Raw genomic sequence first — 19,320 nt, forward strand, 5'->3', positions numbered from 1 at the left:
TCACTGAACTTTGGACTCGTGGAAGTCTTCCAATTTGCCAACTTGGCAAGCTCTGCTCACACCCAGGCCTCTGGTTTGACAGCGGTAAACTGCTGATATAGGCCAACAATAACACCACGGTGGTGTGTGTTTTCCTGTTGGCGCTGGCACACACTGCTGGGCCGGGTGTGGCAATCCTGATGTGGGTGTGTTGTGAATACTCTCCTGTTTTCTGAACGGAGTCTGGATCAGATGCATAGACATAGTCCTCATGATATTATTCAGATACTCTGGCTGATACAAGAGAAAAATATAATAACCTCACTTCAACAGAAGGTAAATTAAAACAAAGATAAATATAGATGAAGTCACAAGGTATAAACAAAGTCTTAATATTATTTTTATTAGTCTATTAATTGACAGAAAATTACTCAGCAAAACTTTTGATGACCAATTAATGACTAAAGTCATTTTTTAAAGTAAAAATGCCAGAAAACAATTGGTTCCAGCTTCTCAGATGTGAATATTTGCTGTTTTTTCTGGTCATCATTGATAGTAAACTAAATAGTTTTGAGTTGTGGACAGTTAGTCAAACAAATAAAGCAATTTAAATATGTAAACTTGAGCTCTTGGAGACTTTCTGACATCTCATAGACCAAACAATGAATCAATGAATCATGACTATAATCGGCAGATTAAGCGATCACAGCAATGTTAGATTTAGTGTACATAAAAGCAAGTCAGAGTCATTCAATAATTAAATAAACCCTACTAGACATTATACACGTCAACTTTTTTACAGCACCCTTCGAAAGCATTTCCCTAATACTGCTACTGCTAAATAATATAACATATCTCCTGTAGGGCTGGAACTAACGATTATTTTCAATTATTGATCAGAAGTAGATTATTTTTTCACTTAAATGATGAATCATTCAGACAGCAACATGTCAGAAAATAGTAAATACTAGCCCTTCACACATTCCCAGAGCCCAAATTGATGCCTTCAGATGTTTTATTTGCGATGAACAGACTGATGTCCAACACAACAAATTCTCACATTTGAGAAGCTGAAACCAGAAAGCTATTGGGATTTTTTTGCTTGAATTTGCTTTAAAATGATCAAAATGATTGATTGATTATCAATAGTTGGTGAGTAATTTTCTGTCCATCTACTTATTGAATGATTAACTGATTGTTCCTGCTGCCTTCGTGAAATACAGTATGTTAGGCATAATCAGGGAATAAAATGACATACTGAGACGACTTGAGAGACACATTTCCTTGTAACTTCAGAGCTATGGAATATAAAGTTGGTGGAGAGAGTGAGAGTCAGACTTTCTGAAGTTTTAGGTAAATATTTGCTTTCAAAAGCGGATGGATTGAAGTAGTAAACTGAAGTTTTACAGACAAAGCTCTGCTAAATGTAGGTTAGGCTCATAACATCTGAAGCCGAGCTGCATCTGGCTGGATGAGGGGCAATCCACACAAGTGGTTATTTTGAATAAGCTCCACTCTTTACAGCTGGTTTTACACATAACACTGCTGGTCTTTCTGGCACCGTCCCACGTCGTCTTGAAACTAGAGGCCCCAGTTCTACTCCGTCCTAACAGTGCTAAGTAAAGCTGTGATTCCAGACACACTGGCATGCTAATGAGCTGACATTCAAATCATATTATAGAGTATTTTTGGGAACAGCGTTGTCTGGAAGCTTAATTGACATTGGATGTCTTTTCAGAGCACTGAGAGTGTATTTTAGGTAACGAGGTTGTTTTAATGGTCATAGGGATGAAGACGTGCTAATGTGTCGTGGGTGTTGCATTTCTGATCTGCATGTGACATGTTGAGCGTGTGTTTGTGCTCTTTTGTTATAAAATAGATGCATTTCGGCCTATGTTATAGTACGTGTGTGTGTGTGTGTGTGTGCATTATTGCCTATGTGCTTACACACTCCAGACTCAAATGTACATTGAGAAGGATCCTTAGCAGGTGGGTGTCACAGGCCCATGTGACTTCTGCTGGAATTCAAGGCTGGGTTTGTCTTGTCCCACTGCTGTATGCATGAATCTCCAGCAGAGAGTGGGAACTACTGTGCTGTTTTCTCTGGTCCTCCATCCATCCTTGTTTCCTGCCCTATGGAGTTAAACTCGTGCCTGGACTCGAAGAGGAAATGGGGTCTGGCTTTGTGTGTGCTCCGGCTGCGACACAGGGCCCTCCGAAACAGGTAGAAGGAGAACGGTGAAAAAGAAACGTCGAAGGGGTGGTGGATTGACAAAAATAAATCAGGCAAGGGTCGAGCTGGGGTGTGAGTTCTTGTTTTCACCTGGTAAAGCTAAGTTTCAGAACTATGGTGTGTAGTTTGTCTCAACATTTTTTTTAAGGATATGTCGTCAGTTTGCTCCTCTGCAAGTCTCATGTAGAGGTGGAAAGAATGAGCAAGAGAAAAGTGGCAGATTGACAGGACTGAATAATGATTTTTATCTTTGCTCTGCCTCTGGGGCTGTGGTTATTTTATTTTAGAATCACTGTTTCTTTACCAGGAAGACCAGAAATGCAAAATATTTTTAAGAGGGTAGAAGATGAGTGACAAGCAGAGAGAGGTTCAGTCTAGAGGGAGGTAGGATTTTGCATCTATGCACTAATGAAGCCAAGAGCAAGGGCACCTTATTTTCTCTCTGAATATTCGAATAATTTTAACGGTAGTTTTGATAATAAATTAATCATGTAATTTATATAGATTCATTGATACAGAAAGTAATCTTTAAAGTTTTTTAAATATTTTTTACCTGCTCAAGAAAGCAAAACCTGAATCCAATTTCAGATTTCAAAGGTCAAACATTTGTCTTGGTCTCGATTTGTTTATAACTCAGTCTTTGTACCAAATAAATGTATCAAAAGACAATAATAGGCACATAAATAGTTTTTCAGAGTGACATACACATTGTTTGGAAAAAAGTAATAACCTTTTTTTTTTTCAAGAAATGTTGAAGTTGCTCATTCTGTCTTTAAACCACACTCTCCACAGCGCTGTGGTTTTAATCCAGTCAAGTCAGGCTTCTCTATGCGTTCCTGCAGCAGATTCATTTTGCAAGCAGCAAACAGTCATGTCGGAGAGAGCGTGATGATCACTGCTATTTATGAGGCATCCTTTTTCCGTCTTGATGTTGATATGTGAATCTCATTGAGAGTAAACACATCTATCCCTGAAACAGATCAGAGGAGACATCTGCATAAAACAACCTTGACTCTTGGCCTCCTATATACAGTTAATTATGCAGGGATTAGGATAAACAGTGAAGAGAATTTAATCCAGAGGAGACCTCTGCAATATCAGCCATTCAGACGAAATGACAGCGACAACATGAATCCGGATCTGGACGATGACGGGGAAAACGCCTGTCCACATTAAACCATGTAAAGCGCTCTATTTCTGCTCTTGCCTAGACTGACAGGCCTATGTTATATCTTATTTTAGTTCTGAGGCACAGTGAAGTACACACACACACACACATGCACACACTTATACATGTATATATATATATAGACCTCATTAACAGTGACATCCTCTTTGATTGGCAGTGATTGATAGAAATGATTTAGAGCATGCGTCTGAAAAGTCATAACGTTATGTTACTTTTCAGGGGGATTATTGTTACCTAGCTCGAGATGGGGCCTTCGGTATCAATGTAGCCCCATGGGAGTGGTGAGCAGGCTGCAGCAGCAGTGCTAATAATTAACGGTCTCAAACCAGCAATTACATGAGTCCTCAGTGTTGCTTGTAATGACTGTGAACTATATCTCTTCTGAAAAACAAAACTTTACATTTTTCTAATGACATTTTTTGAAAGGTATTTGCAGGGTTTTAATTACTGCCGGCAATTAGTGGAGCATAGTCAATATAAGGTCAAGTTACTTATTAATACACAGGATTTCATGTTGCTATATATAATAACGATGATGACGGTAGAGATGTTCTGATAACATTTTTTCCTTATCGGTACCTGAACTTGTCGACTGTTTTAACAGCTGTATACTACTAACCCTGTGTGGATGTGATACGATGGCTGTCGTTGTTGTATGGCATGGCTCAGGTTTAACCCTTTATAAAACATGAACACATAGCTACATGAAGAACACAAAATCTATTTATTTTTACAGTGGAAACTGCTTATAGTTACAGTGCTCAACTGTTTATATGGATCAAAAAGCTTAGGACAGAATCATGCCTATACAAATCCTGTTTAAGTCATTCACTTATAGTGATTAGTTGCTTACAGTGTTCATTGTGGGTCTTTTCATATTTGACAACATATAGAAAAAGAATTTAAAACTGCTGTAGCCTATTACTTCAGACTGTCATATGCTGAGGCGCTCTGTGACCGTTAAAAGAGAAACACTTCATCAAAACGTTTAATTCTCAATAATTTATAGGTTAGAGGTGCGGGTCAGGGAAGGACAGCATCTGGGTCTGGCAGTATCGGAGGCATCTCTGATACTGGTATTGGTGTCGGAACAACTCTTGATGATAATAGAGGACTTCACTGTACATCAGCAGGAAAAGTGAAGCTCCATTTTCACTAGTAACAGTCGCAGCATTTTCACCTAAACATAGATTTATCCTATGTTCAATATATTAGTCTGTATTTTTTCATAACTTGACAGTGATTTGGAAAAACGGGGTAACAGCACAACTGACATTGGCACTGACATGGCATAATTTCATGGCAGACATTTTAACCTGACAGACATTTCTCATTCATCCCCAGTCCTAACAAGGACAAGTTAGTACATAGTATTTAGAAATAAACAGTAGAAATAAATTGACTAGAAATGCGTGTTGCTTTCTGATATTGCGTCCTTGCTTCCTGTTGAGAAACTCATATAGATCACCACAGGTGATTAACATGCTTATATCACATCATAAATGAAGCATCGCAGGCTTCCACTGTGCTTACATGTCTTTGTGTGTGTACTGCATGTGTGCCCTCAGTATGTTTATATTAGTATATTACATACACGCACATGGCTTCTCAGAGGCTCTCGCTTTCTGTAACGGGGGTGGGCGGATGTAACCTCCACAATAACAGGCTTTGTCGCCCGGCTGACGTCACTGGAATGTATAAATACAGAATGCAGTGAATGAGGGCATGATAGAAAGCGGAGAGCAGAGTGTAAAGTGCACTGCACAATGAAAGAAACGGCAGATACCCACTGGCTCTGTGTGTAAGATGTGTGGTTATATGTTTCTATACTGAGCAGAGTAGACCAATAAAACCAGACTAATGGGTTTTTGTACAACAGGGCTCAGGATACATGCATGACACACACGTGTAGACACACACAAAAGCAGAAATATAAACACAAATATTGTTATCCTTGTGCGCTTGTGTTTTTTTGTCTGTCTGTGGATGTGAATGTTGCTCTTTGTGTTTAGTAGATAGAAATGTGCTTGTCCTACTGAATCTGCAGGCATGTCACTTGATTTCCACTACCTCAAGGCATGTGTGTGCGTGTGCATGTGTGTGCGTGTGCATGTGTGTGTGTGTGTGTGTACATATGCCATCCCACCAGCCATGCAGAGCAGTGCTCCTGCTTTCCAATGCAAATTTTATTCCAAGTCAACTGGTTTTATCACAAGGGTTTTCCGTGCAGCCACAGATGTGTGTGTCTGCCTGCTGCAAGTTTATTTTAGAGCACAAACATCAGTCATGCATGCTATTGGGGTTTTGTATAGATTTAGCTTATTAGCTTTTATTGCCCGTTATCTTTGAGTGTATTCACATTTGTTACTGTGTATGCCATGCGTCATATTTCTATATAGAGCTCGGTCGATGCAGGGTAGCGTGTGGTCTTGTAGCCATTGGCTGCCTGTGGGAGGATTTCAGCAACTGTCAATTTAGCCTCTATAGATTGAAGTGACCCAACCATGTGGGACAAAGCTGAGGCTGAACATTTATGCTATTCTGTGTTTATTTATTGGAAGCTACAGTATTTAGCTCCAACACAGACATTAACACAACACAAACCCCATTATAACTGTTGCAACCAAATGATGGCTTACATCTCAAGTTATTGCATTTAGCCATTGCTTTTATCCGAATGAGCGAGCAGCAGTTAACTGTCTTCAGTAACATCATCTCGACAGGACGTGTGGCTGTTAATGAAACACTCGTTTAATGCTGTAAAATGTAAAGATTCATTAAGATGCATTGTGTACATTTTGTCTTTGGTTGTGATGCCACTTCATTGATCCCTGTGAAGGAAATCCAGCTCTTACAGCAGCTCAGAGAACGAAACGAAGAAAGTTTTGTGCAAATGCAGCTGCTGAAGTGCAGAATAATGAATTAATGAGCTGTATTTTTAGCCAATCTGATAATGCTAATACTTTTAGATTAATTTGTGCTGTGAGGAACCTCCGTCTCTACTCCCGACCACTTGATGGTAATCCTTCAGAAAATCGACCTTTAGCTCCTTACAGGACACTTGGAGGAGGCAACAGATCCACAACACACTCCAAACATACAGTACACAATAGTCCAGTTCAGCTGCGGGTCAGAACATCCTCACCACATGAGAGGCTGCTCATTTTGTGGTGAACCTGCGTCATTGTGAGCTTCTCGCCGTGCTGGATGGCAACAAAGGCACTGTAGAAGTCAAGGGACAGAACCCTCCATTACTCCCTGGCCTCTCTGTGTGACAGTAAGCTCTATGCAGATAATGGCGTCCTCCACACCAGTAAACTGCAAGTATAGAGACTTTTATTTCAAGAGGCTGCACTTTTTGTAAAGCTGTGCCTGTTATGCATATATTTTAAGTACTGTTCATCACATATGGTTGTAGACTGTCAACACCCCTACAAACCGTCTGGAACAGTAGTTTAGAGGTTTTTTAGTTTAGAGGCAAAATTGTCAGCTTGTTTACAACCTGTATGATTGACTGCTTGTGCTTGTGGCCCTGTTAGACCTGTCAGTAGCAATGTTGCTTCATTCTGAGATACTACCAGCCACCTCCATGAGAACAATGTTGAAATGATGCATCAGTCTTCATTTTAAAGACGCTGACACAAAATAGAAGAGCTGCAAAGTGACGACAAGAATTTATTATGCAGGAGATAAAATTCATTAACTGAATTCTAATTCCTCCAGTTTCAGTTCTTATGACTCCCTTACTGTATGCATTCCCTCTGTCTGTACAAAAGTGAACAAAATATGGATTGAAATCCAAGAATGGATATTTTCTATGATCTAAAGGCAGATTATGTTTTTTCTCAGTTGTTCAAAGAAACTAATTTTTAAACGGTGGAAAAAACAGAGGCCCTTACTTCACAGACCTGGAAAGAATTGATGATATACTGTTCGTTGAAAAGAGTCTGAACATAACATCAAAACAAAGCAATTCGGTGATGTAAAGAAGAGCTTTTATGATTCCCCATAAGAACGTTTTATACACCCCAAAAAAAAAAAAAAAAAGGTGGCCTGAACAATGGAAATAAAACCCAGGCTATAATAAACATTAGTTTTCCTTCGAGTTCCCTGGAGCCGATGTTGTCTGGGCCTCTTGCCTCGTTGCTTCGTCTTGTTGATCCTCTGTGTTTGCCAGTGAAAATCCCTCTGCAGCCAAAATAGAAGTGGAAGATTACGGCAGTATTCACATTCATAGTGTGCACTGTACGGTAATCTAACATTGCACCTTATGATAATGTATTGCGTTGAAAGGCTGATACTATGAAACAGGATCCTACAGAGCCATAATGTGCAACTAGAGGTTATGTGGGGGCAGTGCAGCCTGTGACGTCAGGCTGCATCCTGAAAATAGCAGTGAGATCTCAGCTCTCTGCACAGACAGATACTCTGGAGGAGAGGAGAGAATGAGTCAGCTGTCCTGCCGACACGGGCCAAGATGGAGAGACGGAGAGAATGAAAGATTAACGATGAATCAATCAGAGGTAGAGACACCGCCGCTGGAATGGATAAGCAGAGCTGAAGGACACCCGCGGTCTGAATCCCACGCCTTAGCATTGAGAGTGGAGGATGATGCTCCTGTTGCTAAGGAATACCTGTTACCTTGGTGATAACGAGACATGTTTAAGGATGAGTCATCAAGTTTGAACTCCAGAGCGGTCAGCTGTTTTATACGGCTATCCCGCTGGTCGGAAGATGTGTTAGCAACGCTCTGTGACTTTCTCTGTCATTAGCAGCGGGATGCATCACTGATGTCACGTCTCTGAAGGCATGTGCATGGAATTATTTGACCCAATCAATCACAAGGCAAGGGAGAATATAGAAAACTGCAATTAAGATTCTTCTGCTCTCATCTGTAGGACCTGGGGAACAGAAAATAAAACCGGTTTTAAAGCAGAAAAACTGTCTAATGGGTCATTGAGTTAAAGGCCGTCCAATCACTTATTCTTAGAACATCCATAAAGAATATATAATATATTGTTACATGATGGAAGAAACACTCGGATCAAGTAGTGTAGAAATAAATAGATAAAAATAATAAAACTTAACTACAAGTGAAGTATTAAAATCAAAATATACTAACAGTACCAAAAGTACCATTATGTAGAGTGGACCCCCATTCGTAATAATATATTATTGGATTATAATTATTGACGCATTAATGTGTAAATCACTTTAATGTTGCATTTGGTGAAGGTGGGGCTAATTTTAACTGCATAACTGATTACTGTCGGGTAATTAATCTACAATAATACATCTTCATTTAAGATGAATGGAATGGAGCAGGAGTATAAAGCAGCATAAAATGGAAAGCAATAAGGCTGCATGTATTTTGGCCTTACCACTGTAGGAATAAAAGTGACAGTGTTCAAAGCGAAAGTTAAAACCGGCACCCATAAAAACATCTGTATGGTGAACTCATTATATCGTCTCATTGATTTTGTTCTCATTTTGTTTTCTTCCTTTTTTTTCCCAGCTTGGTAGATATGTGTCATTAAATGAGGCAAGCACAGTGAGACCCAGATTCCTCACCAGCAGGAACAGGGATAAACAAGCAATTGTGGAATTCTTTTAAGTGGTTCAGTTACTGATTTGCTGTGGATGGAGGATTTGCCACACAAGCTGCAAAAACAACAACAAAAACAAAACAGTCCAACAGAAATGTGCATGGACCAGAATCCTCAAAGGAAATTAATCTACAGTACATCAGTGAGAAACAAAAAAAGATATTGTGTGAAGGCAAAAAATCCTGCAACCACGGACATCATAAGAATCATGTGTCCTTAGGTGGAAGTTGTCCTTCTAGATGGGGGACACAATAAATACCATCCTGTGGTTCAAATACAGAAGGAGTGCAGACCTGTGAGAGGGATTCTGCAAACAGCAGACAGTGATTATATTCTGAGGGAAGAGGGAATCTCAGAGTTCAAAGTGATGCCTCAGAAGACTGAACAATTGAAACAGGAGCTGCAGTGACGAGGTCTGAGGCACATGAACACACCGTTATACTTAGAGCTTCTTTTTTTTTTTGTCAGACTATATATTGTTGACTATACTATGCATGTACAGTATATTATCAACAGCATCATCTCAAAAGAATCATATCCAGTAAAATATGTTGACACCAACAAGCTGCCCCAACCTAAACAGTTTGTTCCGACCCTCTGATGTGAGTGTCTCTTGAATTAGCCGCAGATAACCTGTTTAAAATCACTGTTGAAGAATAAACAACTAATCCTTTTATGATGTTACAGTGCTTTAGTAAAGGTTAGTCAGGTGTAGCACAAACACAACTTGGTTAAGTTTAGTGAAATACTGTGGTTTGGGTTAAAATGAGGAGTAGCTGTTGAGGTAATGAAACCTTGCTCGTCTTGGTTACAATAATAAACACCTGGTTGAGGTTATAGACGGTCATGGTTCAAAGTAACAACATCGAATATACAGTGTTTTGTCGAACCGTGCCTGACCTCCCCCTCCGCTCCCATCATCGACTCATTTTGAGTGACGGTTGAGCTGTGCGTGTGTTGCTAGAGATCAACATATAGAAAGAGGATAACTAATTGTCATGCTGATGCTGGGTTCGTGTAATAGCGAACACTGACCTGTATTTACATGAAAATGAATGCTTGTTTTGAATGTAAATGTAGAAGTTGTTTTACCTGCGCGGCCCTGTCAAGTCAGCAATTTACAGCAACAAAGCTGCCCAGACACGACTACGCAGCGTGGCATGATGAAGAATTTACTGGTAGAGGGGAAAAACTGCTTTACGATTGGTTAGGAATCCAGTCTTCAGTGGCGTCTCAGTTTCCATCTCCTCCCTGTGGATTCTGTCAAATGAAATCTATTTACACTTGTTTTCTGGCTCAGTATCCCCCCTCAGCACAACATAGCAATTCCACCGCAGACATGATGAGCTTCGTGACTGAACTGGTTTTCAGGTGTGGAAGAGTGCTGTTGTTGTTAATCAGCCCTGAACTGACTTAACAAGAAGCCCCTAATATTAAACAAAGCTCCAACTAATCAAATTCTAGTGTACATGAAGAATAACGTTTTCTTTAGTAGGTTTTTGTTTGCTGATCTGCAAATAAATCAAACTGGACACAAGAAAAACGTGTCAGGCTGTAAAAAGAATTTCACGCTGGGGCTTCAGATGCCATTGTTGGGCGTGAGAGCGGAAAGACATGAGACTGAAAACGGGCGGCGTGTGTGTGTTGTGATCTGTTCACGCTCCTACACTTGGGATTAGGATGCAAGAAGCAGTTTGGACATGTCGATACACATAACGAGATGCTGAGGGATGGACGGCACATTCTGCAGGTATTTACCTCCACAGCACAGCATCGTGGGCTGAAAGTCTCCTGTCTCAACCTGTGCTCTACAGTCACAGTGCCACCACTAAAGTGTGTGTGCATGTAAAAAAAAAAAAAGTGCGTTTAATTCCCTGTTTCTAACCTTAGCGACACAAACACACACTTGGCTCGTTTTATATAAACATAAAATACTTTACACACAGGGCATTCCTGGTGGTTCATATTTTCGTCTCCAACACTGCCCTGAGGCTAGGTGATCACACACACAGATACACACACACACACACACACACACACTCGTCAATCTAAACTGTGACAGTGTTTATGCCATCCTGATAATCAGCACAGCTCTTCCATTAGACACACCCAGAGAGCTCTCGGTTCATTTTGTCCTGCCAGCGACATAACAAGTGGACTGGTATGTCTGCAATGAGGAAAATGACAGTGATCATCTGTTAGAGTCATTCTTGTAAACCTTTACGGTACTCCGCTACAACACACACACACACACACACACACACACACACACACACACGCCCACTGCACTTAGAGAAAAGGCACCAGACTTAGAAATAAAAGACTTTGCTTAATATCATGTAGCTTGTACCCACTGATCCTTTTTTTGAAAGTCATGCAAACATTTTAGTTGAATACCATTTTCAGTACAAACATTCTGTAATCTTTTGTTCTGATTGTGGCCTTTCTGGTCCACTTGTGCCTCAACACTTTTAATAAAGTTAGCTAATTAATTAGTTTTTATTTCTATGTCATCAAAAACAAACATTGGCCCTACACACAAGATTACAGCCACAAGGCTCTGCTGTTTGTTAAACATAACACAAGAAGCATATGTATGTGAATAACATCAAATTAATAGCAGGAGAAACGCCAACATTTTATGAGCCTGAACCTTATCCTGACAGAGGGATGTTTCCTCATCGATAAATTGCAAATTTAAATGTTGTATATATGAACAGCCAACTCGATTTATGTGCATCATCCATATCTACAATTTCTGTTTTTATCTTACTTGACAAAGTTCGCAGATTTTCATTCTGTTAATTTGCCTTAAAATCAGTGTATACCAGCAGACTAGTCTGCAAAAAACAAAAATGGCCACAGATCAAAACCGGTTAGTTGCTGTGTACAGGAGAGGTAGTAGAAATACACCCTCTGCTTGAGGAGGAAATTGCTGCTCCGAGTGTGCAAATTAGTGCCAATTAGTGGAGAAAATTGATTAGTTCACCTTTGACCGGAGGGAGGAATTAATCACTGCTGATTGGTTAGAATGCAACCCTGGACACTGTTCACTCCTCAGCAGCACATTTTAGAGTCACTGAGTTGAAATACTGATTCTAGTGGTTATTATTATACTTGTACAATTAGAAACCTGATATAAAACAAATTGGTACAAATAACTCTTTTTATTTTTGCAGCCACTAACTCAGATGTTACAGAGTGAATGAATAACTAAGTATCATAATCCATATGGATCCATGAGGTGATTTGCATCTTTTAAATAAGATAAAAAAAAACAAAAAAACAGGGTGAGCTGGTTTCAGCCTCCTGTTTGTTCATACTGGGGTTTTCCACTTGCTCAGCACTAATGCTCTCTCCACCTCCACCTGTTCGTTGGTGTAATCTAAGGTGGAATGGCGCACAGCATTTATGAGTGCGGATCGATTCATGTTGATCAAAGCATCTTCCCACGTGCAGCTTTGTGTATAAAGGTTTTGTGTGTCGAATATACTGATAGATTTAAGATGAGGAAAAACTTGCAAGAGCTTAGCGCTCTTTGTCTTGTCAGGTTTTCCTCCCTGATTGTGTTCGTTCTGTTAATTTTTTATTTTTTTTCTGCCTGTCTCTCCTCTGGGAAGCCTCGTTCTCTGTTTCTGTTTTTTTTCTGTCTGCTCTTTCTGTTTTTTTGTGCCTGTGTCTCTGTTTTGTTCTGACTGCTCTCTCTGCTTGTCAGTCTACTGCTCTCTTTCTGTCTTTCCCCCTCTCTATTTTTCTCTGTCTCTACTCATATTTGTCTCTGTCTCTGTCTGTCCGCTGAATGTTTTCTTTTTCTGTATGTCTCTTACCTGTCTCTCTATGTCTGTCCGTCTCCCTGCTTCTGTCTGCCTATCTCTTCCGTTTCTGCCTCTCTCTTTGGTTGTTGGGTTCTGTTTCTCTCTGTATCTGACTTCCTTTTCCTTTCGTTCCCACCTCTCTGATTCGGAGTCTTGCTCTGCCTCGTTCCTCTTTATCTCCACCTCTTGCTTTCTGTTTTCTGTCTGTTCGCCCGCTCGATTCCTCTTTATTCTGTCACCGTCTCTCCTCTGCCTGTCTTTCAGACTGTGGCGTCGCTGCTATCTTAATGTTTTTGCTGCTCAGCTTGTGTCCAGAAAGTTATGGGGGGCTAAGTGTTCGTACAGCCAATGGCAAGATGAGCCGTATAAAAGCACTGAGCTTATAGACGTGATGTATGACACCCTACGTGACTGCTTTGGTAAAGAAGCAGCATCCTACTTCAAGGACACAGCCCTCTGCTGCCTGCCTGCGTGCCTGTCTGTGTGTGTGTGTGTGTGTGTGTGTGTGTGTGTGTGTGTGTGTGTGTGTGTGTGTGTGTGTGTGTGTGCGCGTGTAAGTTGTAAAATAGAAATTAAATCTCAGTGCCAAGTTATCTTCTGTCCTTAGCTGCTGCACTGGAAGAACCATTGCTTGTGTGTGTCTCTATGTGTGTGTTGGCCTTGCCACCACGTTAACACTTTGTGTCCTGGATCCCCCCCCCACCCCACCCCCACCCTCCCCATTTTTGCTCTGCAGTTGCCATGGGAACGCACCAAGAGCCTCCATCATGTGTCTGCGCCTGTGACCACAATTAAATATTAGCTCACAAGCCCTGGCTTTGTGTGTTCATGTGTTTATATTTTTTCTGTCCTAATTTAGCTTTTGATCATGTTGCCGGTGCTGTGATGTGACGCTGAATAAGAAGCGCTTGTCAAACTCTCTTAGGCTCAGCTTCCACAGAGAGTTGTCTGATTCAGTCTTGCAGAGACACACAGGAGTTGAAACAGACGGAGAGCAGAAGGTGAAGATGGAGTCATTATACGGGAATGTTTGATTGATTGAATACTTCAACCTTTTTCCTTGAATGAATGAATTTGAGAGCTATATATTCTCACCCCCAAGAACTCCACATGTTGTTTTACTGTACATCGAGTCCATATATTACAGGCTTGATATGCGGTAACTCAGCTGAGGTAAAAGAAATAATATCACTGTGAAAACATCCTTCAAGTTTTATTTTCCAAAAACGATAAGTGTGAAAGAATTAGTTGTACAACATCGTTACAGTGCTGCACTATTCAGGTAGTGTGTGCTTAAACTCATGGTACAGTGACTTGTAAAGAAAATGTATGGTGGCCCTGAGTGCCCAATCCAATGCAAATTAAGAATACAGCTGCAAGGTAGTCAGCTTTAGTGAGTTTCTGTATTTGGTTGTGTTGGCTGTGTTTGCAGCATGTTTCATTATACTGCATACTCTGTGTGTTGCCAAGTCAGTGAATGTGTTTGTTTTTTTTTAATGCTGTTCATGTGTTAGTCTGTTTGCATGTGTTCTTTTAAGTTCCAAAGTGCCACACAGTAGTTTGCAGTGTCCTGACACAAGTAGCACAGTGGTGGTGGGACCAGGATGTTGTAGAGGTTCGGTGGGATCCTCCCAAAACAGAAACGTTACAGACGTGTTCCCAAGTTCTCCACAAATAGCCATGAGTGCTATGGCAACGTCCTAAAGCAAAACACTGAATGCCCTGCCTGATCAATCATTGTAAGTCACCCTGGATAAGAGAGCCAGCTAAATGCTAAAGTGTAGCCAGGCCTGAAGAAGGAGGCAGTCTGTTCTATGCAGCCTATTTAATGTTTTCCCTCTCACGGGATCAGTTCCATTTTAGACAAGGGCAAGGAAGTGGAACGAGGCTGTGAAGTGAAAGGGTCGACCACTGAGATGAACCCTGATCAAGTCAAATCAATGCATTGATCTGTCATTGTAGATATTCTGTTTATTATTACCTCCGCCAAGGGGGTTATATTTTCACGTATCAGCATGTCTGTTGGTTTGTTTGTTTGTCTGCAAGGTTACGCAAAAAGTACTGAACCAATTTGCATGAAGGATGGGGGAGGGGAGGGGAGGGACAGAGGACAGGGAAGAATCCATGAAATTTGGTGTTGATAAGGTTAATGGGACGGATTCAGGAATTTTTTTTTTTTTTTTTTATCGCTTACCTTAAAATTGCGAGATTTCTCAGGGAATAATGCCTTAATTTTGATGTAAAAAAAATCAGACATCTCTATGGTGTTGAGATCTATGAGTTTGTACAGTTGGGTGCAGATCCAGATCATAATCTGGATCATTTTCTTCCACCAGATCCAGATTATTATCTGGAAGATGTTGTTGAATGAAGAAAATGTTTGGCCTTGGTGGAGGTATGCGCCTCCACTGAACGCCATTCGGCTTGGATACCGCAATCAAGATCGCTATTGTTTTTACAATAAACAAATTGTTTTGTTCCACATTTTTCCAGGATAAGAAGTTGTTTTCTGTCTGCTTTTGGATGGTGTCCATGTTTCTGCTGATTCATGTCTGAGGTGACGGGTGGGTGTGGATTAGTTCAACCTGACTGTCTCTGAGCTGCAAACAATATCAGCCCATGAACCAGCTGCAGTTATATTTTGGACTTTTTCTGACTCCCATTTAAATTTGTTATCACAAATTTCTCACATTGTCTCGCAATTGTTGTGATGAATGTCAACTTGTCGAGTCTTTTTCAAATATGTCACAGCATTTGATCTTAAGTTCCTGAAAACGTAAATACATTAGATAACATTCCTTGTTGTAACACAATGAAATAATCAAAATGTTACTATTTAAATGTTAGGACTGGTATTGAGACAGTACTGTGGTAATTATCACATATTTAATTTTGCTATTCATTTTACTGTGCCTGGCTATGATCACTAACAAGACCTCTCTCTCTCTTATGGTTTGCTTACTTACTATAGGCAACGCAGGAATATCCATCATGTTTGAGAAGTGGTTGCGGATGTGGCGAGATCCTTTTTGTTTTTGCTTGTTCTTGGCTAAATCTTTAGCGCTGCACTTTCCAGACATGACTTGTTGATTTTATTGTGCAAAAAAATGAAGAAGGGGCTTGTTGTACATTAAAAAAAAAAAAAGCTTAGTTCCAGACCAACTTAAAACTAATAGATATTTAACTAAGCATGTGAGTGGACTTGGTCTTTCTCTTCTAGAAAATGTTTGAATAAATATCAGTTAGCTGGGTTCAATTGGCCTCTTCTTAATTGTTAATATTTCACACTTTCATTTTCATGATATATGATATATTACTGTGCAGAGGACGTCTGAGTCTTTGTTTTTTGGGCTTTGAGTTTTTGCATGTTATTCTTTATTTGTTCAGCAACATTAGATATTGATGGTCATGCCAGCTGTAGTTCATCTTTTATTTATTCCAAACAAAGATATGCAGCACGTCACTCCTGAGCCTTTTTTTTCTCTGCAGAAAAGACCTGTCTGACACAAAGTGTTCAGAACAACAAATGTAAAAGCTTTCATGAACTCAGCACCGGATGAATCACTGTTAATGATGCCAGTCAGCAGCACACACTTGAAAAGATGACATTTATATATATATAGCGAAATATCGCAAGTCATTATTTTGGTATTAGTCATCTGCTCTTAAAGCTCAGTCTACAGTCGCGCTCGCTGTGAGTCACGCCTCGAAAATCTTCAAATATGTCAAAGTATATCGTTCAAGCTGGGATTTCCTTTGAGAAAGTTACCCGAGAGGTTACCTGACTTTCATCCCACTCTTGTGTTTGCAGGCCTGAGACCCAGCAGAAAGCCCCAGTGAGTGCCCCTCCTCCCCCGCCACCCCCTCCGCCTCCGCCTGAGCCGGCAGGGCCTCCAGAGCCGGAGGAGGAGATCCTGGGCTCCGACGATGAGGAGCAGGAGGACCCCGCAGACTACTGCAAAGGTCAGAACCACACACACACACACACACACACACACACACACACACACACACACACAAACAGACAGACCACGCACACTGAAGCCAGTCTGTCCCAGCCCATTACTTCCACTCTCCACATCTGTCGTCCAAGGCTCAACAATGGCTGCCCTGTGTCACACCGTCTCCTCTGTCTGTCTCTGTCTGTATTTCCTCCTCTTTCCCCCCCTCCATCCTGACGGGATTTGCAGGGGTGTTGCTCTAGCCATCAGTGTGAGACGCTCAGTAGTTGTGACACCAGCATTTCAAGGTTGTTTGGTTGTTGCCAGAGAGGAGCGGCAGACTAGTTTCCTGCAGAGGCTCAGGATGCCAAAGGCTGCACTGTCTGCTCAGAGGTTTATTTTCATCATAACACAGCTTCAAAAAAAAAAAAAAAAATATTATATTCGATCAGTTCAAATATACCATGATGTATTTTAATCGTATGCTATAATGCATCATGAAGAGTCCATTTTTGTAGCTGGCTTATATCTCGTTGTATAGGAAAACACCTGATTCTTCAGATGTTATCTTGAAGGAAGCACGGCCACACTGTCAGACCTCACATGAGTAAGATGAAAGACTAAAAGAGAAGAGAAAAATCAAACCACTGCTACGTGTTTTGCAGCTTCCTGTTAAAAACAGTCGATTTTTAAGATTATATTCATAAACCCTTTTATTTGTTCACTCTTTTATTTATTTATGGCCATTTTATGAACTTTAAAAACCTTATGATGAACTCTGTAACTACACAGAAGTGCATACACTGTCGCAGCAGTGGTAGTAGTCTTTGTAGTTTTCTGTTTGGGAATCTTGGCCAGCCCACTCTTCTTGTGTGTCTGTGCTATTTTACTTGAAACTACACAACTTACCAAGTTTGTGTTCAATAAAACACACCTACAACTGTGTGTAACCCTGGCAAGCTGCACTCCTCTCTCTGCCAGCTGGAAGTGTCATTGTGGCAAGAACAAAGAGGAGTTTGATGTCTCGTTCAGTTTGTCATATTCAACTCCAACATTACAAACAATTACAGAACTTTTTTTTTTTTTTTTTAGTTCAGTATACAATACACTGTAGCTCAGCAGCACCTGTGTACTTCAGTGAGTAGTACTGCTTAGATAAACTGTATTTCTGTTTCTATGAATTTCTATATAAGTGTGCATAAAAATAAAACTGCCACTGAAGTTACAGTGTAAATTTTGATGTCCTGTATACATAAGGTTTCATGGCATGGCCTTTCAGTACGGTGTCTATCATGTTCTTTCTTTTTTTGTGCACAAGCCCAAAAATGTCAGACACAAAATGAAATATTTACTGTTCTTAATCCCCCATGATCACAGTCGTGACCCTGGTTTCCTCTGAAAGGGAACTTTTAAGATGTTTACTGTCATAAAGTCAGAGTTACTCTAAATGATAATGAACCTTACAGATAAATGTGCGGAATAAAAATGTTATCTTCTTTCCTTCTTTTCAGTCACGCTGTTCAGTTTTGTAAACAGTCCTGTTACAAAATAAGCAACTGTTGCCACAGTGATATTAGGATCTTAAAATGGTTTACACTAATAGAACCATGTAGAACTTTTACTTCATCAATAATCTCATTAAGACCAAGATCTCTTTTGCTAGATAGAATCATGGGGCTTTGTGCTTTTTAACAATTTTATTTTGTCAAGGCTGAGTTAATACAATATAATGTAATATAATGTAATATACTGTACTCATGTTTCCAGGACAGAGGCACAGTGTGTACAAAAATGCACAGTTGAGGATACAGTAAGTTTTTATCCCGGACTGGAGTTGAAAGGGTTTCACCTGCTACACACGTGCAGCGCTGTATTACTCACATTTATCAAAGACAGGTCATATTTGGTCAATTCTAAATAACACTCATTGTTCACTCAGGATGCAACAAACAATTATTTTCATTACTCGTTTAATCGTGTTGCCTTGTAAATACCAGAAAAAAGTGTAAAAATGTCCATGATAATTTTTCAAAATCCAAGGTGATAGTTTCTGATCATAAAATAATCTGCAAATTCTCACGTTTTAAAAGCTGGAACCTTAAGAAATACTGTGATTAATTGATCAAAATAGTTGTGATTTACGTTCATTTGCCAATTTATTAGATACACATAGTTAAAAGTAATGACTAATACAAGAGCGTGTAATACTGTAAATCCTTTTATGAAGTAATGTTTAGTTTTTGATAAAACTGCTTTAGCAATTATTTGATAAAGGAAAAATGTTCCACAACATACCATCATAACTGAAGCACTGTGGTGCTAGGGAGATGTCCTGACCAACAAATCATATTCTCCAGATGTAAGATAAATTGCGTGCTTGGCACAGTCCCCAGCAAGAAATCATATCATCATTTTTATTTTTTTCAGTGAAAATGAAATGCAAGAATTACCATTCCTGCTAAAATTGTGTCTCATCACAATTGCAATGTGATTTTTTTTTTTTTTTTTTGCACGTCATTCAGTCCTAGTTCTGAGTTTTTCCACAACACGTTCAAGA

At 40.0% G+C, this 19,320-nt stretch overlaps 1 protein-coding gene and 1 long non-coding RNA gene across 7 annotated transcripts in view; one reads left to right on the forward strand and one right to left on the reverse strand.

The window, feature by feature from the left end:
- srpk2 (SRSF protein kinase 2) overlaps positions 1–19,320 on the forward strand; it is a 70,933-nt gene that overhangs the window by 29,910 nt on the left and 21,703 nt on the right. For all 6 annotated transcript variants that reach the window (XM_023400193.2, XM_087172292.1, XM_087172289.1 and 3 more), the window contains one exon: positions 16,634–16,785. In XM_023400193.2, the coding sequence (XP_023255961.1) occupies positions 16,634–16,785 (152 nt within the window). The remainder of the gene's footprint in view (positions 1–16,633; positions 16,786–19,320) is intronic.
- Positions 7,064–11,010, reverse strand: LOC147819533 (uncharacterized). Its single transcript, XR_015436832.1, has 2 exons — positions 10,100–11,010; positions 7,064–7,589 (listed from the first exon to the last, which is right to left on the reverse strand). It is a non-coding gene; the product is annotated as an uncharacterized LOC147819533 (long non-coding RNA).

The sequence above is a fragment of the Seriola lalandi genome, unplaced genomic scaffold (assembly GCF_002814215.2).
Source record: "Seriola lalandi dorsalis isolate HSWRI2012SDOR001 ecotype SW California unplaced genomic scaffold, Sedor1 jcf7180002052274, whole genome shotgun sequence".
NCBI classification, from domain to species: domain Eukaryota; kingdom Metazoa; phylum Chordata; class Actinopteri; order Carangiformes; family Carangidae; genus Seriola; species Seriola lalandi.